The 22445-nt window shown below is 38.0% G+C and overlaps 2 protein-coding genes across 3 annotated transcripts in view; one reads left to right on the top strand and one right to left on the bottom strand.

Annotated features, from left to right (window-relative positions):
* Positions 1-505: 505 nt before the first annotated feature.
* cry1a (cryptochrome circadian regulator 1a) lies at positions 506-13081 on the bottom strand. Its single transcript, XM_084111312.1, has 14 exons — positions 12157-13081; positions 7390-7498; positions 7010-7152; positions 6250-6434; positions 5964-6052; positions 4920-5060; positions 4484-4795; positions 4255-4406; positions 2717-2919; positions 2303-2410; positions 2023-2118; positions 1833-1898; positions 1638-1745; positions 506-1271 (listed from the first exon to the last, which is right to left on the bottom strand). The coding sequence occupies exons 1-13, from the start codon at positions 12312-12314 to the stop codon at positions 1645-1647; spliced, it is 1863 nt and encodes a 620-aa protein (XP_083967438.1). The 5' UTR covers positions 12315-13081; the 3' UTR covers positions 506-1271; positions 1638-1644.
* Positions 13082-18513: 5432 nt separating this feature from the next.
* btbd11a (BTB (POZ) domain containing 11a) overlaps positions 18514-22445 on the top strand; it is a 118387-nt gene continuing 114455 nt past the window's right edge. For both annotated transcript variants that reach the window (XM_084111053.1, XM_084111054.1), the window contains exon 1: positions 18514-19671. In XM_084111053.1, the coding sequence (XP_083967179.1) occupies positions 18804-19671 (868 nt within the window). In that variant the 5' untranslated portion in view covers positions 18514-18803. The remainder of the gene's footprint in view (positions 19672-22445) is intronic.

Consider the following 22445-nt stretch of genomic DNA (forward strand, 5'->3'; position numbering starts at 1 on the left):
CGTAATACAAATATTTATCACGTTTATTTACACTCATTTATTTGTTTTGGGTCCTGGGATACAGTGAAAATGACGAGGTTTCTAAAAGCAAACTTTCGCGTTTCGCTCTGTCCTTGTTTTAAGGTAAGCAAACAATATTGTAAAGTTTTTAAGCACTATATGCGTTATTTTACCTTTCAAGGCGTTTATAATGGCCTCAAAGTTATTGGACACTCACTCCATCCTAAAAATTACACGAATTTCATTTGTTTGAAAGAAAGATAGCATGAACAAAGTTGGTTAGGTTTTAAGTTGTAAATCAAGAAATATGTTGCTTAAATTTAAGATTAAAAAAGTATTTGGGCCAATGATCTATGTTTTGGACAATTTGTGGTTGACCTTAGTGAGCAAGTTCATAGTTAATGGTAATTAGTAAAAACTCATTTATTTGTCTATGTAATAGGTCATCAGCTATGCTGTGCAAGGGAATCAGCATTAGTCACCTAAAAAATGTAAATGAGCGAGACAACGTACATTTACACTTTATTAAACAAGCACAATGTGAGAGGACGAGAAACACTGTGGTGAATTATATTTTCGAATAGTTTACAGCAATGGAGAGACACTCAAATAGAGAGGAGTAAACGGGGACTGAGAAGGTGGAGACAAATGTCAGTCTGAAAAGAGTAACTGAAAGAAGATCACAAACGGCTGTAGTTGAGACAAGCAAAAGGAGAGTTCAAAAAACATAGTGCAAGCAAACAGCCCGATGAGAGGCTAAGTAATGTACTGCATGGACAGTCTACAAATGCTTTAAAAGGTTCAATTTTATGTTTTCATAAAGAACAGAGTAAAATTGATCCACAATAATTCTTTATATCAAAAATATATCAATGGGTCTATGACTACATGAAATAGAGAAAGCACATACAATATTAAATATGTACATTTTGTATGTAAGTATTCATCAAATCCTTATATACACAAAAATTTTGTCCCAGAGAGTCCAAACATGAACGCAATGTTGATAGAACATTGCAGCTGTGCAGATTACAGCGCCACAACATAATGTCGATGACCGCTTGGGTGAAGTCCCTGTGATAATGTACAGTCAGTTTTGAAGTGGTATGTGTTGATGTGCTTGGAGAGAGAATCATGCACTCCCTTGAATCGCTCCCGTCAATGGGATTTTGGTTTTTTCCATAAAAATGCAAAACATAACAACTTGAAAAAGGTGCAAAAAAGACATCAGGCCTTGCGAAGTCATGTTGACCGCTGTGCATGGATCATTTCTAAAAAAAAAACCACACACAAAAATGACACATATGAGGCTTCATAAAGCATAAGAACATGACAGTAAGAAAAACAGTAGTGCTTGAAAAACTTCTTTAATCATTTAAATATTATATATATAATATGTGTATATTTAAATATATATTTGTAAAATATATATGTTTAAAATCTAAATATATTTAAATACATTTATAATTATTGTAAGTATATATATATTAGTATTTTGTAGTATGCTATATATATACACTCAAAATACTAAATTTATAAATGTAAATTATATATATATATATATATATATATATATATATATATATAATAATTTTCATAATTAATGTTTTTGCACATATAGACAACCATTGACAGACCTGATGTTTAAGAGCTGCTCTGACGTTGGACTTTTGAGCCCGTGGCAGGACCAGACTCCTCGCTGTGTCGTTTTCCAGATGTCAGGATGGTGCTGTGCAGCCCTCGTCCTGAGAATGAGATTTAAAGATTATAATGCTAACTGTAACATCTGCATGACATTAGACTGGCCTCTGGTTAAATGTGGAGGTCTTTACCTGGCTGTACAGCAGGACTTAAGTCTTGCCTGTAGCACATTGTGCTACTACTGTTGCCTGCAAAACCTGCAACACAAACACTATAATGATATGTCTGGCATTTGGAAAAAGTAACAATGCTGCTGAGATTTATTGACATTGTTGATAATTGCAGATATAGATATTGACGTCGTTGGTATAGTGTTTGTACCTTGCAGTGGCATGATGCTGGTTGTTTGGTGGTCTCCTTGTGAGTAAACCATCCTGCCGTGCCATTCACCTTGTGAGGTGGGTGGCATCTGATAGCCTGAATTGAATTTAAAAGAAAATCAATCAGATATAGTAGTGGTTTCTACTACTATAGAGCCATTTCACTATACGTCACAATAGGGAAGATAAGACTATCGCAACTTCCGCTTCATGTCGACTTTAAGTTTTACTTAAGATGTGTCTAATATCAGCATAGCTTGCATAAAAAAGAGTGTGCAAACCTAAAGGTGCAGTGATTTCCTTGGTCACATCTCCTGTTTGGAATCCCATTAAGGTTGTGGAATTCTCACCATTTCCATTAGCGTTGGATGGCACTGTTGCCAGCAGTCCTGTAGGGGAATGAGGCATTAGTCAGAGACAAAAAATCAACTTGTTTTAGATTCTGTTAATTTTCTGTTAATTCAGGTATTAAATCACATTCAATTTACGCAAATCCTTTCAAAAATGAGTAACCTAAATCAGCCTTCAATATCCAGAAGCTTATGAGTTCAGAAGGATTAAACACATTTTTAATGTGGATTAAACAATTTTTAACAAGTTACACCAATAAATGAGGCAGAAACCTATAGGGCAATACTGCGAGAGCGGGGTATGGGTTAGTGTGGCATTTTCATTTCCCTTAGTTTCTGTCTTACCCAGGCCATGGTAGCTGGACAGTTGCTGGTAGATCTGTTTCATACGCTCTATGTTGAGGCGGCTTGCCTCTGCGTGATGCACCATGGGTTTGGGGTAGTGTACACCAATTATACATTTGGCTGCTTTCTGGACGCTTTCAGGAGCATTCCAGGGGTCGTAGATATACTTGGCTGGGAAACCCCTCAACACTGGCAAATATCGCCTTCAAGAGAAAAGGGGAGTACATTATATACATATATAATGTAATCTATTACATTATAACATTACAATATCTGGCTGTTATCTGTGACCAGGCCAGCAAGTCTTTGTGATGTTTCGAGAGCTATGGTATCCAGGTTAATGTCGGCATACCACCACGTAGGACGAACGACATCCAACAGGTGTAACTGTCGACGCATGAGGAAGCTGTCTGAAAGGGATGTCCAGGCACTAACCTGGATTGTATCCAAAAAAAACATAAAACTACAGCTGCCCAACTCATTGCAGAATAAAATGGGCACCTCGACTCTTCTTTTTCCACCAAAACTGTTCATCAGGACGGAACTCAGTCAATATTCATGGTCGGGCTGCTATAGCCAAACCTTTGGTCACTCGTGCCAAAGCCAAATGTTGGTTTCATTGGTGCCAACAGTGCAAATCTTGGGCTGTGGACAATGTGAAACATGTATTGTTCTCTGATGAGTCCACCTTTACTGTCTTTCCCACATCCGTGGGAGGTACAGTGTGGAGAAGTCCCAAAGAGCCTTAACACCTGGACTGTTGCGCGGCCAGAATGAAGCACGGGGTCAATCAGTGATGGTCTGGGCTGCAATATCATGGAATATCCTACTGAATATCACTGCCAAGGACTACCGACCTATTCTGGAGGACCATGTGCACCTAATAGTTCAAACATTGTACCCTAAAGGGGGTGCTGTGTATCAGCAGGATAATGCACCAATACACACAACAAGACTTGTGACAGAATGGTTTGATGGACATGAAAGTGAAGTCCCATGGCCTGCACATTCACCAGATCTAAATATTTTGAGCCACTTTGGTGTATTTTGGAGGAGCAAGTCAGAAAACGTTTTCCTACACCAGTATCACATAGTGACCTGGCCACTGTTCTGGAAGAGGAATGGCTCGAAATCCCTTTGGCCACTGTGAAGGACTAGTGTATGTCATTCTCAAGATGAATTGATGCTATATTTGCCGCAAAAGGAGTACTACACCATACTAATAAATTATTATTGAGGTCTAAAACCAGGTGTTTCAGTTTCATTGTCCGACTGGAAATTTTTTGTTTTTGCATATGTTCATAATTTCTTTGTATTACACCCTTGCCAAAAATTAAATCAATGCAATTTGCCATGTTTTATTGTGTTATCACAAATAAAATAATTGACTCCAAGCACAACTACACAATATGCTTAAAAAAATAAATATATTATTTGAATAAAGGGTGAAGAAGTCATTTTGCCTAGGCCGGACTTTGTTCAGAGCCTAGACCGTTTTTTAAATTGTTCTTTGTTTACACTGTAGAATTCTAACTCACCGTATGTAGTCTCCGTTGGGGTCGGGGCGACGGCCGAAGCTCACGGGACAGTAGCAGTGGAAGAACTGCTGGAAGAAGGAGCTGCAGGACAGCCACATCCAACTTCCTGCATTCACACTCCAGTCTGCATCCAGCAGCAGCTCCTCAAAGACCTGTGAAGATAGATGCATGTGAGTGCTGTCATATTACTAAAATACCTAAAATAATCACAATAATGAGCGCTTTTTACTTTCATGCCCTCCTCCCAGCTGATCCACAGGTCTCCACGGGTGAGGAAACAGGCGACTGCATGTCGGGCCAGATGGTGGATCCAGCCCTCTTGCCTCAGCTGGGTCATGATGGCATCGATCCAGGGGAAACCCGTCCTGCCCTCAGCCCACTTGGCTAAAGCCTCTGGGTTTTTGTCCCACGGGATCTGCACACAAATGGGGTTGCCTTCCATCTTGTCGAAGCGTGGGTTGTTGGTGGCGGCCGTGTAAAAGAATTCACGCCACAGTAATTGGCCATAAAGGGACAGAGGAGGTGAGCTGTTCTTTTTGACCTGTAGGGAAAAAGTGTAATGAACATAATGGATTATTGAGCTAGCACTCTACATGTTCCCTGATTCAGTTTAACATAAGAAACATCATTTGAAGTACATAAGATACATATGATGAAATACTGACCTTTCTGTAGAGGTCTGTGAGTTTGAAGTAGAAGAGTCGACAGGAGAGGCAGCCGAATCTTAAATATGGACTTAAACCAGTGGGACTGGCCAGCAGTGAATTGGCATTCATTCTTGGACGCTCAAAGTTGGCCACCCAAGCCTAGAAAAAAGGTATTTGCTATGAAATAATCATTTATTGACTGCACTCAACAAGGATGGCCAGGGGCTAGTTTGTCTTACAAACATAACATTTCGTTTTCTGTGATGTTGTTAAACAGGTTATTTAAATGGCAAACATACACTACCACTCAAAAGTTTGGGGTCAGTAAGATTTTTAAATGTTTTTGAAATAAGTCTCTTATGCTCACCAAGGCTCCATTTATAAAACTCAACACAGTAATATTGTGATTTAGTATATTTTAAAATCAAATTTTTCTTTCCATGATGGCAAAGTTGAATTTTCAGCATCATAATGACAGTCTACAGTGTCACATTCAGAAATCATTCTAATATGCTGATTTGGTGCTCAAGAAACTGCTGAATTTGTTTTCAGGATTCTTTAAAGAATAAAAATAGAAAACTTTTGTATCAATTAAATTAAATGTCTTTATTGTCACTTTTTGTCTTATTTTAATGCATCCTTGCTAAATAAAAGTATTAATTTCTTTTTTTTTAAACTTGCTGACACCAAACTTCATATGTTAATGTAAATGGTGAGTTTTTTCTTCTGTAGAATCTGCTAGAATGTTATGATACTGAAAGCATCAGTTAAAATAGGTCAAATTATTAACAACTCAAGTGGGTTGTTGTGTATGTATGTATATACGTGTATGTATATATATTTATATAGTTTTTGTCTAGTTATATTATAACTGTATTTTTCAGATATTATTGCAAATTTATTTTTTAATAAAGAAAACATTCAATGGAAAAAAACACTTTGACTTAATTACAAGTAATAAAGTATATATATTAGATTGTGCATCTATGATCTGCGTTTTTAGATGCCAATATTATTAATCCTACAGTTGTGCAGCATGTGTGATTATGGAGTGTCTCTAACCTTCCTCTCCAGGTGCCTCTCTAGACGAGTGAGGGCCTCTGTTTCTCCTCCAGGCCACACGGCTGAGGACAGGCCCTCTGTGTCAAAGCCTGTTTCAGGAAAAATATTAACAATTACACTTTTTACATCAAAGCCTTTAAACATAAATACAGTTTGAACTGGTATGTCTGATTCCTTGTGCGTTTAAGGATGTAATACATACTTCATGAGAAGTTTAGTATGCTACACATTTTAGCTAGAAGATTATAATTTTTTTTTTTTTGAGAGAGAGAGACAGCAGACTGACCAAGCTCTTCCAAAGAAGGAACCCCGAACTTCTCATCGTGGTCATCAGAGACAGGAGTGGTGCACGCCCCCATGACTTCTGCTGTGATGGTCTCTGCCGGGATCTCCACAGACTCCATCCTGCTGATGAGGGTCTGGTAGCGCTTGTACGTGAGTGGAGACTGGCCTCCATTCAGCTCAATTATCCTGAGAGACAACAATCCACCAGTGAGTAAGAAAACCAAAAAGTCATTACAGTTGACTCTTCGCTAAGCCCTGCCTTTAAAATTACCTTAACAACTGTTGCCATGCGCCATATCAGAAAAGCTTTCGATTTTTTCTATATTTTTTCTCCAAGTCAATCTATGGTAGTCTGTGCGTTTGAGTAGTTACAAACATAATTTTACAAACGTTATCTAAAAATATGATAAAATGTAGCAGAGGCACTTGTAATGCTAACACAAGATAGCCAGAGAGGGTATACTGTGATATACTGGCTAAATCTCGAGAATATCATTAAGAACACCTACATTTGCTCCAAAGTAAATTAGGGGGCTTTTACATTAGTTTTCAACTAAAAACTGAAAATGTTTTATGCATTTTGGCCGTTCATTTACACGACAACAGTGTTTTAAGGGCTTGAAATCTCAAACTTTCGAAAATGTGTTTCAAAGTGCAAGTTTTTGGAGGTTGGTGGAGCTTAGCAAAGGGTAAATAACTACAAACAAAGTAATTATGGAGCAAAAGTTCTGACAAAGTTGGATGAATTTAGAAGTACGTACTTGTCCAGATCGTAGAGCGTGTGAGAGATGCGAACAATCACCTCCACGCCTGCCTCATTGGCCAGCTTCTTGATGGCTGCATCTCGCTCCTTTCCAAATGGCTCTGAGTCGTACTCGTAGGACAGACGAGTAATGTTCCACTCCTGGACACGTTACAATAACATACCATTAGAGGGTGCAAAAGATTCACACAATGGTGATAGAGAGCCAAGTCACAAAACGTATGGAAGATTAGATGTAAATTGTCACATTTAAAGGATAAAATATATATTTTGCCTCAATTCTATTCCATCCAATCCAGAAATGTTTTCCTGGTGCAAGATTATTACTTTAGAAATCTAACAATTCAGTCAGTTGAAATTGCAAATTGAAAGCTGGACCTTAAACAGCCTGGGGAAGACATCGGTGGGTTGGCCACGGATAACGAAGAGTCGTGAGTTTAGTTTGCGGAGGCTGGCATCCAAGTCTTCCAAACACTGCAGTAAAAACCTGAGCAACAAGAGACATGACATGTATTTATAGCCACATACTGACAAATAATATCATGCATTGCACATAATATAATTCTAATAATAAGGCAGGTCTACTCACAATAACTATTGCAGTGCTATTGCACTGTGCAACAGTAAAACGTTTCAAAGAAGACAAGGCATTGAACGAGGATAGGGTAAAAAATAACTATCCGCTGAGAATAATGGCTATAATTATAGATAATTACTTGCTGAAGCTATAGCACATTGCAAACCTCACCCATTTTTTTAATTTATGACATTAAAATCTAATTCTGTTTTTTATAATTGATCGTTTTCATTTTGTTTTTAATGATACACATGATAATTGATTAATTAATCCACTCCTGCTTTGGAAAATAGGGGCAAAACTTAGGACATACATAACGCCTGAGTCACACCATTGACTTGAGTACTACTTACAAAGAGCCATGCTTACAGTGAAAGAAACTGCTAATTGAACACTGATATTTTAATTGAGCAGACGGCTGCCATTAAAACAGACTGCTGCCCTTATATAACTTGCATTGTGCATCAATTAATCATGCACTCCAATGACCCTGAATCAGGTACCTTGTAAACAAGACTTTTAACTACTGTTAAAATTATGCATCCTTGACATTGTTAGCACCATGCCCTACTATGAGCAGTGCAGTCCTGTGTAAAATTTGCCATCAGAAAGCTGTGGATGGTTGCCGGTACATTGATACAAGGTTGCTAATGTGTTCTGAGTGATGTTTAATGTGTTACTATGTGGTTAATAGTGTTTTGGGTGGTTGCTTACTGGTCCAAGTCAAAAATAGGCCACATGTCTCACATAAGAATTTTGTGGTTCCCTCCTCCAGTGTAAGACTACAATGTTGCACTATTTGAGGTATATTTCATCTCTCATCCCATCAACAATGTAGACGAGTTACCTGCAAAATTGTTAATGTTGTATTTGCAAACTGCACCAGAGATTTATTAATTCACTTTTTAAGCACTGGATAAGAATTTAACGATGGCAACTGTGATATACGGAATAATTGGATAATATGTTTATTCAGCGAAATAGTGAGTTGCCTCTGAATGATTCAGTCCATGATTGATATGAAGACTTTAATATTTCAGTCTGATTCGCCCATTGACATATTGGCTCATTATGAACCACGCCATGCGAGCAGTCTGATCGCGAATTGTACGGAACATTTTTTGGTGTAGTGCTGTTGAAAAAGTAGTGCAGGAAACCCAATGGATCTTTTAAAATAGCAAGCAGCAGCAATTTGAAGAGCACTTGGCCATGATGCAGTGTGTTGTTGACCCAGAAACCCAAATCCTATTGTCTGCAGGTTCTCACATTAAAGATCTCAACCTTAAATGCTGAGTAAGAGAAAAGCTCCAGCCTCCAAAGCTAACCTCTTCTCAACCCCCAGACTACCTCAAGTAATCCTGGCCAAACTATACTCGATCTCAAATTAAATCTCTCTAAAACTATGTGGTTATCACACAGTCAGACAAAAGAATGTTATGTAATTTGAATTTCAAGGATTCCTGTCTGGGTCGTAGTGCAGATCAGAGGCGGCAGAAACTAGTTTGTGTCTTGGCATGACAGTTTTGTATCATTTTAGTACAAAATCTATTTTGTTCTTAAAAACCATAAGACATATGATGGTGATGTTTCTGCCTGGACTATAAACTAACCAAAAGACGCTAAAGTGACCTGTTGCTCTACAGAGTGATCAATCAAACAAACATTTATTTAATGTCACATGGATTATGGTCTGTTTGAGAATGATTCATCATGGTCTTTGATAAACTTATTTAAAAAAAGGGGAAAAAAGCAAGATGAATTAATATAAAATAATTCACCTGAGCCATGTTGATTGTCCAGTTGGTCATGGGACAGTAAGCAAAAACCTAGCAACGAACAACCTAGCAAACACATAAAACTACCCTGGTGACGCCCTAAAATCATGGCAGCAGGTCTGCATGGGTAAGCAGCATCATTCATTTATGCAATTTTCTGCAATTATGAGTGCCGAGTTTTGGGAGCAGACCAGATAATATTCCCATACTTTCTCACTGAGACATTCATTGGTATCGACTACTCAAATGTTAGTTGTAAAATTACACTACAAAACCAAAAAGACTTATCAGGCAGCTCTTACTGTAACGCAGCATCATATAATCAGATTCAGGTTTCATCTCTGTGTGGAGGAAACGTGTTGTAGTAAGACCAGTCAGCCATTTGTGTAGAAAATTGTTTATACACTAAAGTTCAAAGGTTTATGGTCTGTAAGATTTTTTAAAGAAATCTCTTATGCTCACCATGGCTGCATTTATTTAATCAAAAAAATAGTAAAAACATAACATTGTTACTTTCACACATTTGTGTTTTTGTAGTTTACACTGAGACGATAACGGTATTTTTTTCAAAAACTTTTACATTTGAAACCCGAAACTTAAAGCATAATAAGTTTTTAGTTGAAAAACAGAGACAGATAAAAACTAGAACTTAAACAGAAGAAAATAACTAAACATAATCCTGACATCTCTCAGTTTTGGACCTCACTATATCAATGTTTACAATTGATTCAACCAGTCAGTGATAATGTGTAAATCCCTGTCTAAGCCGCAGCCTCCCTCTCTTTGTCACTGACTCGCTGCCCTATGATTGACCGCAGTGTCATGTTATATGACTAGCTACAGCATTGTTGTAATGATTGCAGAGATAATATAGTGCATCAAGTTCACATGTGAAATTGAAGTATATCAAGTTTGTGGTGCACATTAGCAGTCAGTTCTATAGGTGCAGAACAACATTTTGATATTTTAATAATATGAAATGTGTGTATATATATATACATATGTGTGTATATGTATATTTTTCCCCTCAATGTTTTAATAGCAATTAAAAATATATAATCACACTTTCCAGAGGCAGTATGGGAGCAAATACACTTGCAATAACCAAACAGGCAAAAAATGACATCTAAATTATATTTTTATTTGTTTATTATTTTATATAATGTAAATTTCAACATTTATTTTCCCCAGTTCATGTAAACTAGATCCGATCAGAGCTTATTTTGATACCATGGTGAATAAAGTAGGTCACTACGTTAGCATATTGTAGTATTACAATCACTCTATAACACTGATGATAATCTACTCTCTTGCATCTCCATTGAGTTGGGATCAGAAATGGGTCAGAGCAAACAATCAGATCACCTGTGCTGCCCAGCAGTTGACCTCGCCATGAGTGTGTGAACACACATTTATAGAGACCGATACACATGGACACACCACACATGCCATTGTGTTTAGATGTATTGCACATGGTTAAAAAGCTTTGAAAACACAAGCACTGAAACTCATCCTCATTTTTTCCCAAACTGATATGTCTTTCTAACTTGGATCACATAAGGAGACATTTATAGAATGTCTAAAGCTGCTCAATAAATGAGTGAATAGTTACATTTCATCATTAAAGGCTATCATGTGACTTCTGAAGACTTGTATGAATATACAGTGTTTTTTTGTCTTTTTTGCAGTTTACAGTCCCAAGTTCTCGTCCACTTTCATTGTAAGGAAGAAAGCAGCATGAATATTCTTAAAAACTCCTTTTGTGTTCAACATTGTTAAGTCAAACCATTTGGAACGACATCAGGGTGAGTAAATAATAACATAACTTTTGTTTATGGATAAACTATACATTAAAGAGTTTGAGGAGTGAGCAAGCATGGGTGTGGTTAACTGATGCAAGGGTCTGTATGTAATATTGCATGACTCGAAACAGAACTAATGCATTTGCTTAGCTTTTGCATAAATGCAAATGCTACAAATATATAGTGAAAATCTTTCATCTTTAAAAGAAAAATTATTTTATTTGATATTACTTGATGCCTCTTGCTCAACCAGTCAGTAGACTCAAAAAGTTACAAAACATACTAGTTTCCCTTTAGTAATTCAGATACTAAGACATACTGTAAAACACACTGACTGCAGTCAGTCACTCATTTGTATCTCTAACCAGTCTGTAAAACCACTAATTGATAACTGATAAATTGTCAAGATTTGTAAAAATGTCTTTTGTTAAAATTGTCCGTAAGTCATGCATGTTGTTATTACTATATAGTAATATAGACTGGTAATTCTATATTTTAGACTGGTAATAGTTTTTTTATAGTAGTATTTTAGACTGGTAATTTTAGACTGGTAATAGTTTACCCCGATAGTTATAAATGATAGTATCATTATGCATATGTAAACTAGGTTCTGCAGTATTTTGATTTAAGTGCATCAGTCTCATTGAATGACAGTGATGCCATTGTAATAGAAAAGAACTGATATTAGCAAAATGGAGAGGTGTAGAATAGATTGTGATTATACAGATTGTAATAGAATTAGAATTAAAATGGAATGGATACAGAACAAAATTAGATTATGAGAGAATAGATGTAGAATAGACAAAAATGAAAATTTATAGTCGAATAGAATAAATATGGAAAAGATTAGACCAGAATCGATCAATCATAAAAGAATGTAATAGTAATTTAGAAAGTGTGTTTGTCATCCTTTATAGCACACTACTCCAAATAATCTTGTAATGCATTCCAAGCATCTATATTTTATTATTTGGCATATTTGATCCATTACCTCCACCTGCTGATCCCGACGTTCGATGATCCGGCGAACCAGGGGTCAAGGATGTACACACAGCGGACATTGTGCGCTCCCTGGATGGAGTCTCTGAGTGATGGATTATCGTGGAGCCGCAAGCCCTTCCTGAACCAGTGGACCGTATTTACCACCATTACTCAACTCAAGTCCCTTTTACCGTTTTTAGTATGCTGGGGTGATAAGTTACAGACCTCCTTCACGTTGCTCTACTGCACTCCAAAGAAGAAACTGCTTTCAAATGCGTAAAAAACGACAAATATTGTAATAAAGTCACTATAAATGAGCGTTCAAATTATTCTGGATATCTCCGGGGGAAAAAAATAATTAGCCTTGCTCTAACAAAACACTTTCCATCATTATGTCTAGTGATTTGGAACGCGACCACAGTTGAAGCATTGGGACACGAGCTGGATAACCGCGCAACAGCCGAATACACGACTGGCTTTAGGACCAGGACGCAACGCAAAGTACGCTTCCCTGTTGTATAACTTGTTTTTCTGAATTATCCAAAATAATCAACAATACTGTACATGTTTTATATCTCGCATGTAGAGCAAGTTCAGCTTTGAGTTATATTCAATCTCAATGCGCGTGGTCTTCCAGCTGAAGTCAACGGAGTCCGACGTACGAGCCCGAATCAGCGCGATTATGTAAATATCAATTTGTGCTCGAGCCCATCGTAACCGCGTTACAGGCAGTAAAATAAAGCAGTATCCCGCATGAAATGACACCCCGTATTAGGTATCCTTCGTGTCTTGATTTGTTTTCCTTCAAAGTTACGTAAACTTGTAAATATTTTCCCAAGGAGAAGGTTCCATACACTTTCGTCCATGTAATTCAGACCGTCGACTAAGCTCCACCTTTATGATTGCGCACATGAAGTAGCGCGCTCTGTTTTGTCAAGCCCTAATATGACGTAGCTGGTCATCAGTCACGTTTCTTTGGTGATCTCTGGGTGTGATGAACAATACACTGACTGACCTGTTATACTTTATAAAATGCTCTTCATCGCATAATGTGAATGAACATTACTCTTTATCGTTTATGTTAATATTCATGGAATAGTAATGTCAGAAATGTTATTGTTTATATCAAAACTGTTAATAAATGCATAGAATTATTACAAATCATGTCTATGCAAACTCTGCTCGGAGTTTGCATGTATATACACTGCAAGCCTTGATTTACACATTTCCACTCCATAAGGACAGTTAAGGACTTTAGAGTGCAATCCTTGAAGCTGATTGGCTGGAGCTTCAGTACCCGGATAAGCACATGAGAAGCGACATGATCAAGCTCGTGTCAGCGCGCTGTTCTTTGCTGAACAGGGTGGCGCTGTTGAGTCGTGCTGTTAAAATCACCTTTCTGTCTTTACAAGAAGTGTTGGCAGAAATGTATTTTCTGCGCTTTGTTTGCATCAGTCCTTTGCATGCATACAGTTCTTGTACTTGAGTCTCTGCATGATGTTTATCATTTTTAAGCAACATATTGCATTTTGTTTTCTGTTTAGTTAGTTATTGATTATGCTGTTTGAAAACTGATATGGGTAAGTCGGAGAAAGATCCAAACACACACACACACACACACACATACGTACCTTATTGTCGTTGGTTATTCGATTATTCATCTAAATCATTAATTTAATTTTTAGTTAAAATCCAAGTATTTTACATTAATGACAAATACATAAATATTGAATTATATCAAAATTTTAGCTGGGGAAGCTTTTTACCCCAGGTAGGGGGTCAACTTACCCCAGTAGTGGGGTAATATGGCCTCTTTGAATAATTGTACATTTTGTTCTATAACAACTAAATTGCAAATGTTTCTATTTATTTCCTATAATAACACATTGGCTGATGCATCATCATCATCCTGCACATGCTAAACATATACAGTGAGGAAAATAAGTATTTGAACACCCTGCTATTTTCCAAGTTCTCCCACTTGGAAATCATGGAGGGGTCTGAAATTGTCATCGTAGGTGCATGTCCACTGTGAGAGACATAATCTAAAAAAAAAAAATCCAGAAATCACAATATATGATTTTTTAACTATTTATTTGTATGATACAGCTGCAAATAAGTATTTGAACACCTGTCTATCAGCTAGAATTCTGACCCTCAAATACCTGTTAGTCTGCCTTTAAAATGTCCACCTCCACTCCATTTATTATCCTAAATTAGATGCACCTGTTTGAGGTCGTTAGCTGCATAAAGACACCTGTCCACCCCATACAATCAGTAAGAATCCAACTACTAACATGGCCAAGACCAAAGAGCTGTCCAAAGACACTAGAGACAAAATTGTACACCTCCACAAGGCTGGAAAGGGCTACGGGGAAATTGCCAAGCAGCTTGGTGAAAAAAGGTCCACTGCTGGAGCAATCATTAGAAAATGGAAGAAGCTAAACATGACTGTCAATCTCCCTCGGACTGGGGCTCCATGCAAGATCTCACCTCGTGGGGTCTCAATGATCCTAAGAAAGGTGAGAAATCAGCCCAGAACTACACGGGGGGAGCTGGTCAATGACCTGAAAAGAGCTGGGACCACCGTTTCCAAGGTTACTGTTGGTAATACAATAAGACGTCATGGTTTGAAATCATGCATGGCACGGAAGGTTCCCCTGCTTAAACCAGCACATGTCAAGGCCCGTCTTAAGTTTGCCAATGACCATTTGGATGATCCAGAGGAGTCATGGGAGAAAGTCATGTGGTCAGATGAGACCAAAATAGAACTTTTTGGTCATAATTCCACTAAACGTGTTTGGAGGAAGAAGAATGATGAGTACCATCCCAAGAACACCATCCCTACTGTGAAGCATGGGGGTGGTAGCATCATGCTTTGGGGGTGTTTTTCTGCACATGGGACAGGGCGACTGCACTGTATTAAGGAGAGGATGACCGGGGCCATGTATTGCGAGATTTTGGGGAACAACCTCCTTCCCTCAGTTAGAGCATTGAAGATGCGACCAGGAGCCTGGAGCCTCGACCAGGCTGGGTCTTCCAACATGACAATGACACGAAGCACACAGCCAGGATAACCAAGGAGTGGCTCTGTAAGAAGCATATCAAGGTTCTGGCGTGGCCTAGCCAGTCTCCAGACCTAAACCCAATAGAGAATCTTTGGAGGGAGCTCAAACTCCATGTTTCTCAGCGACAGCCCAGAAACCTGACTGATCTAGAGAAGATCTGTGTGGAGGAGTGGGCCAAAATCCCTCCTGCAGTGTGTGCAAACCTGGTGAAAAACTACAGGAAACGTTTGACCTCTGTAATTGCAAACAAAGGCTACTGTACCAAATATTAACATTGATTTTCTCAGGTGTTCAAATACTTATTTGCAGCTGTATCATACAAATAAATAGTTAAAAAATCATACATTGTGATTTCTGGATTTTGTTTTTTAGATTATGTCTCTCACAGTGGACATGCACCTACGATGACAATTTCAGACCCCTCCATGATTTCCAAGTGGGAGAACTTGCAAAATAGCAGGGTGTTCAAATACTTATTTTCCTCACTGTATCTAAATACGTATGTTACAATTTAAAAGTAAATGCAAATTGTTCTTACGGGGGGCATCTTGATAAAAACAAAATAATAAGATTTAGCCTATACACAAATTATCCTTTATAAATGATCACACCTTCTTATATATCACACCTCTTTTATAAATTATCACACCTGGTTATTTAAAATTGTGTGTTGGCTTATCGAGTTATGCTCTGCAATAGCCCCTGGTTTGTTTACGGCCCACTTTCTTTGAAAAAAAAAAAAAAAACCCTTTCAGGTACTGAAAGGTCTTTGCTTTCCCAGCATACTCTGCACATTTAACACATTGTATTGTGAACTAAGGATTTGTGCACCTTTGAACAAGATAATTTGTGTAATTTCAGTTATTCTGTATTGTGGAGCATGTTATGCAACCATTTCTGATCACTCATGCTTTAAAAAATGCTAAATATCTTACATATTTTTGCAAGGACTGTGCAAGCTTAAGCATTATAAGCACATCTGTATTTAGAAAGCATGATTTGTTATCCAGGGTTGATCATTAGTAAAGAAAATACCTGATATGTGTATATTCCAACCCCTCTTTCGGTTCAGACCTGCATCAGTGAAAAAGCTTTGATGTCCTTTATAGAAGAGCATAGGTCTGAGAAGCATAAAAATCAGAGTACCCCATTATGAATTATTTAATGTTACATGCCTGTGTGCATTTTTCCTGTAATTCAATATGTTATTAAATATGTGTTATGATAGAAGCATGTAATTTTTAGCTCATTTGAACAAGAATAAGTTCAATAATTCTATTTGCCTCACTGGATAATTAAATTGGAAAATAGTTTTCTTTTTTAACTAGAATCCAAATTCCTAAATGTCATATATTTAATCTATTTAAATTACCACTAACATAATGCTACCAGTTTATTTAAATGGCTGTAAGCATTTTTGCATCTCAGTGTGGTGCACCATCGTTTTTCTTTCTATGTAGCATTATTTATGTATGAATTTTGCCATTCCAGTGAAATAGTATCTTGAAAAATGTCTGAATGTGTGAAGTTACTTGTGCAATTTATTGCCAAGCATATAACATTATCCTTGGGATTTGTATAACCAAATTAAACCTTCCAGATGAGGAATGAACCTGGAGATCTATAGACTTAATTACACATTTCTTATTCATACTTGTTCTTTTTATCCTGATATAACCATAATGGTTTCTGTGTATCCAGAAGATGGAATACTTATGTGAAGTATACATAGGAACAATATACATTGTCGCATTTGTGTTTCCAGGCAACACGCAATCATGGAAGAATATGCGAAGGAGAAATCTCAATTAAGAAGGACAACCTCTGTATCCCAGCCTACCGCTGGTGCGCACTGATTTATTCATATGCACACAGCACAGTGCATATCTAAGGTAATTAAAATATGTAGAATTGATTAACTGAAATAAAAGCACATACAATGTTGTCAGTTAAAAAGTGCCTTTATTAACATAGACACTGCAGCACTAATTGACTTAGTTTATGTCTTTTAAGAAATGTTCATTTTATTGTCCATATTTAAAAGGATTTATTGAAAAGGAATAGATAAGGATCAGATAAGGTTGTTTTTTTTTGACAGTGTTACACTGGATGTTAAAAAAAGGTTTAATATAGATTTTGATAGTGAAAATATTATTAAGTTTTTTGATAATGACTAAACTTTTGTGCAGTCTTTGAATTTTTTTGTTACAAGCTATATATTTTTTATTCATAATGTGTAATACTAGTCATAATGTTAACAAGTGGAAATTACAGGTTCAGTTATGCAATATTCCTGCCATATCGATATACCACCATATTCACAAGCCTTGCTGAATGTCACATCTTTACTGTGTATAACGTGTTTTGCATGATATTTAGTGATTCAGTAATTTTCTCATAGGTAGTGGTGTTATTTCCTGTTTTTTACACGTTTGATGTTTTTTATGTGAGAATAGAGCAATAATGTGATGATAGAACAAGTGAGTGAGATTTACCAGCCAAATACAGACTAAAGGATTACACAATATCACCTATAGAGGGCGCCAGATACTCAACAATTCTCCACCAATGCGCCAAACTCCAAGGCGTTCTCTTTGTGCTTATTAATAATGAACTTGATAAGGAGACAGATTGCAAGGCTTCTCACTTCAAAACAATTAGTTTTTTTTTTTTTTTTTGTCACGCCAGAACACTTGCATAGTTAAACACTCAAAGCCTAAACGTGTTTAAACCCATTCTCGTATACCGTGCTTGTTTCGTTCCAGAACTTTTTGCCAATTCTGGAATAATTGGCAGAGTTAAATTTTAAATGGTTTGAGACAGATGAAAGGTAGAGAAGCTGTGCAAGAGATTGCTTTGATCTGCAAATTTCAGAATCTTCGCGTAAACATCCTCTGGCTAAAGAGAAGGGTGTCGAGATGGTAAGAAAGAAGAGTGTTTTGAAGCGATTATGGGGTGTGTCCCTTGTGTGATCATATTAATAAATATTTATATATGTCCAAATATGCAGATATATTTTTCAATAAAAATCGTATATATGTGACACCTTATTTAGCTCTAATAATTTTCTATAATGGTTTTATTGAAGACGCTACTATTTTAAGACACTATTTGTCTGATTAATTTCACGTTTAAAAAAAAAGAAAAAAAAAAAGCACCCATGTAGTTTTGGAGCCTGTTGATTTGATAATGAGTAGTCTAATTATCTTTCTGCATATTCCCTCCTTCCAGAAAAGTGATTTATATATAAAATCCCTCCCCTATGAGTGTCTATTTGCATAGCTCCTCCCTAAATGAGTGGTTTCGCAGTGAATGATGCAGTGGTTGTTGAAGGCGTTCTGAGCTCTCGAATTACGCACGCAAAGTTGGGAGCAGAGGCGCGCGGTGGAGATTTATATATTTTTTCTGGTGACTTACTAAAAACATTAAACGAATTGTCACTGCGCTCGCTTGCAGATTGGTGTTTGCTCGTGAAATTAGGTGGCAAAACATTCCTATATACTGCTCCGAGGAGAGGGCGCGCCACGGGAACGCGCTTTGGGTTTTCTTTAAAATATCAGGCATAAGCCTAACATTATGAGGTGCAGCCATGACAGGCAAGGGTAAGACAGCGGCGAGGACGCTGGAGGATTTAACGCTCGATTCCGGTTATGGTGGAGCAGCGGATTCCTTCAGGTCGTCCAGCGTGTCGCTCTGTTGCTCGGACACGCATCTTTCGTACGCGCATGGGGGCAACTGCTGGCATCTGACTGAATCCATGCACAGCAGACACAACAGTTTGGACACGGTCAATACCGTCCTGGCGGAAGACACGGAGATCCTGGAGTGCTCGGGCCAGTGCGCTAAACTGCCCGAGCTGGAGGAGGACGTGCCGTGGAGTCTTGGAGAGGTGGAAGGCGCGCTGCGCAAAGACGAGGACCTGTGCGTGGGGAACGCGTCGCGGGAGATCCTAGCCAAGCTCTCCGCGCTGGTCAGCCGCACGCTGGTGAGGATCGCCCGGGAGGCGCAGCGCCTGAGCCTGCGTTACGCCAGATGCACGAAGCACGAGATCCAGAGCGCCATCAAAATGGTCCTCTCGTGGACCATCTCCGTGAACTGCATCACTGCGGCGCTCAGCGCGCTGTCGCTTTACAACATGAGCACGGGTGATAAGTTCAGCCGGGGCAAAAATGCCCGATGCGGACTCGTCTTCTCCGTAGGGAAGTTCTTCAGGTGGATGGTGGATAGCCGGGTGGCCCTGCGCATCCATGAGCACGCGGCGATCTACCTGTGCGCCTGTATGGAGAGCCTGTTCAGAGAGCTGTTCAGTCGTGTGCAGAGGAGCGCGCTGGTGGAGAAGGAGAACGGAGTGCCAAAGTTTTCAGTGGAGTCCCTGGAACAGGCCATAAATAACGATTCGGAGCTGTGGGGTCTGTTGCAACCGTACCAGCACCTCATTTGTGGCAAGAACGCAAGCGGTAAATGTTTGTTTATTTTTTTACACACACTTTTTTTTGTCTTTCTAATAGACACTTAATATTTAGAAAGTGCATTATATTCATGCCCTTCTTTTCATTGAATTGAAACGCACTTGAAATCAGTCACAAACCTAATATGAGGTCAGTCAACAGTTGTTCTGTCCATCCACCTACTTACCTCCTACCTGCCTCCTTTTGTGAAAGCACTATTGAGAGGGTGTTTCATAATAGTTGCTAGCATAATCAGATCCCTGCACCTCCTCGCTAGCATATTGTGTATGATGATCCATACTTCATAAATGTGTTCTGCTTCTCTGCAGCACTGTTGACTTATTTATTTCTCAAGATAAATAAGTTATGTGGGAGGACATGAGTGTTGGTGAGTCCCAGCAGGGTGTTTATTTTCAGACTTCTTATTCATTTAGACACTGTAACAGGTGCAAACACAACAGGAAAGGCTTCACACTGTTGTGCCGCAGTCCCTTTTTTTCCTCCACCTGTTGAAACAAACTCATTTATGGCTTCTGCCATGAGGGGCTAATTTTGATGACATAATCAAAGAGTCTTATTAGTAACATTTAAGGTTGTTATCCATTTCTGAAAGTGATTATCAGCTACATAGTAAGCGATCGGTTTGGGATTGGTTTTTTGTTTGGTTGAGGCAGATTCCAGCAAACCATAAAGATTCCTACAATGGAATTTCACACTTTGCTATTCATGATGCAGCTCCAGTTTACACTTGTTTTAGATCACCACAGGCATGCTTTCTCTGATGTGATGAATGTTGGAGAGTAGACCGAACTCTTTCGAAAACTCTTTGAAAACTCTTTTTCTCACCCTCATGTCATTCCAAACCCGTATACTTTTATTCCTTCTGTAAAATACAAAAGAAGAAATTTGGGAGAATGTACCAGTTGCTCTTTTCCATGCATTTGCAATTAATGGAGACTGACGTGAACATAGACTTTGACTATACTTGCATTGCAAAAAAAATATATATATATATATATATATATTTTTTTTTTTTTTTTTTTAAATACAAAAAAAATTCATCAAAAAATCTTGAAGAAATGGGTCACCTTTACATCTTTTTTAAAAGCTTAAAATCTCCAGTTTCCATTTATTGTAATTAAAGAATGTACCTGGCGCTTTCCCCCCCATACAATTTCACCTTTTATGTGCCATGCAAGATAGTCAAATGGATTTATGACAATGTGAGGGTGAGAAAATGATTTATTCCTTTAATAGATTTTGGATTTGTGCTTGAAGTCCATTGCTGTTTTACAAAAATTATGATGAAAAACATTTTGTTCCATGTTATTATGTTTTTGCACTTGCAGTATTCACATGAGTTAAAAGATCAACACCTTTCCAAATGCTGAGCTTTTGGAACATTTCCTGCAAGGCCTCTTGTGTTTTTTTTAATGTCACTGTGGCCTTAAAAGGTTCAATTTTGGAGTAAATTGTTGTTGCTCTTAGGAGCTTTTACAGTACAGTGATTGCAGCACTGGTTAGTGATCAGCTTTTATATCTCAACCTTATACTAAGCTTGAAGACATAAGACAGCTCTTTATGCATAAGCATGTCTATGCTTGTTATGCATTACTGATTTGTTGATTGATTGATATATTGGGGTTTCTCCTGTATGATTATCTAATTTTCTCCCTTTACCTATGTTCTTTTCCTGCTCGACTCCCCGCCTGTCTCAAATACGTGAAAGCCTTTTCAACAGTCTATAGTTACTTGAATAGCGGTTATGGTCAATTTTCCGTGGCAAACCCAGCAGGGTTGATTATCGACACACGTAACTGACTGACCGTTTTCAGAAATAATGCTCTCTTCTTGCAAGAAAGAAGGAGAACAAAGAGACCAAGTTAAAGTGAAAGATGTGGAGGGACAAATTGAAAAAATGGCAATGTCAGGAATGGGTGGAGAGAGGTGATGAAGGTGAATAAAATGATACTGAAAGAGAAATGGCTTAAGATGAGACGGTGAAATGAGACAGTTGGAAGAAAATTAGCGTGAAGACACCAATATTAGGATAAAAGAGCAAGAAGGACTGTTGATAGGGTTTTTTTGTGTCTCATGAAGGAGGTAAAAAGAGCAGACTGTGAGTCCCAGATAAGCCAAGAAAATGTAATTTTGGTTCTTGATATGAAGGGTTTTGTTGCCTCCCGCGAAATACTGCATCTCTTCAATTTCGTTCGGGAGCACAAGCTGTCCCTCCACATCTTTTATTGATGTATAGCTAATGTCGCTCCTCGATTTTGGTGTAATTTGTTTTTCATGAGTTGCTGACAGCAGTCGTTTCACTTGTTACTTGTCAAGCATATATGCTACATGTCAGTCAGGAAATGTGTCCATTAAGACACCTGAAAAGTGAGAGGTAGTTGCACCGCCTAAATGTGCTTGCGAAATGTTGCTTTGGGGTGTTTTGAACTCGAAACCAAAGCAGCAGACGGTCAGCTGGCTCAACTGAAGCTTGTAAAGTCTTTGATGTATTATGTTGAATGTATGGCAGATTCTAGGACAGACAGAGCTGGATGTTTTGGAGATTTAAAATGCAGTGAAGAACAGCCGGAGGCCCAACTTACTTATCAACTTACTCCATATGTAATTTCCAAAATCTATAAATCTATCAAACAACATTTCTGTTATTCTGTTACACTAGCATTCAAAAGGGTTTTGGAAAGTCTTTTAATCTCACCAAGGCTGTATTTATATGAGTAAAATGCAGTAAAACACTAATATTGTGGAATAATTTACAATTTAAC

This window comes from Abramis brama, assembly GCF_963993115.1.
Source record: "Abramis brama genome assembly, chromosome: 4".
In the NCBI taxonomy this organism is placed as follows: Eukaryota; Metazoa; Chordata; class Actinopteri; order Cypriniformes; family Leuciscidae; genus Abramis; species Abramis brama.

Coding starts and splice junctions, on each gene's coding strand:
- cry1a (XM_084111312.1), bottom strand. CDS start 12,314: ATGGTGGTAAATACGGTCCACTGGTTCAGGAAGGGCTTGCGGCTCCAC. Junction 4,796..4,919: donor TCACAGACCTCTACAGAAAG/GTCAGTATTTCA, acceptor TTTTCCCTACAG/GTCAAAAAGAACAGCTCACC. Junction 1,899..2,022: donor CAGCATCATGCCACTGCAAG/GTACAAACACTA, acceptor TTTGTGTTGCAG/GTTTTGCAGGCAACAGTAGT.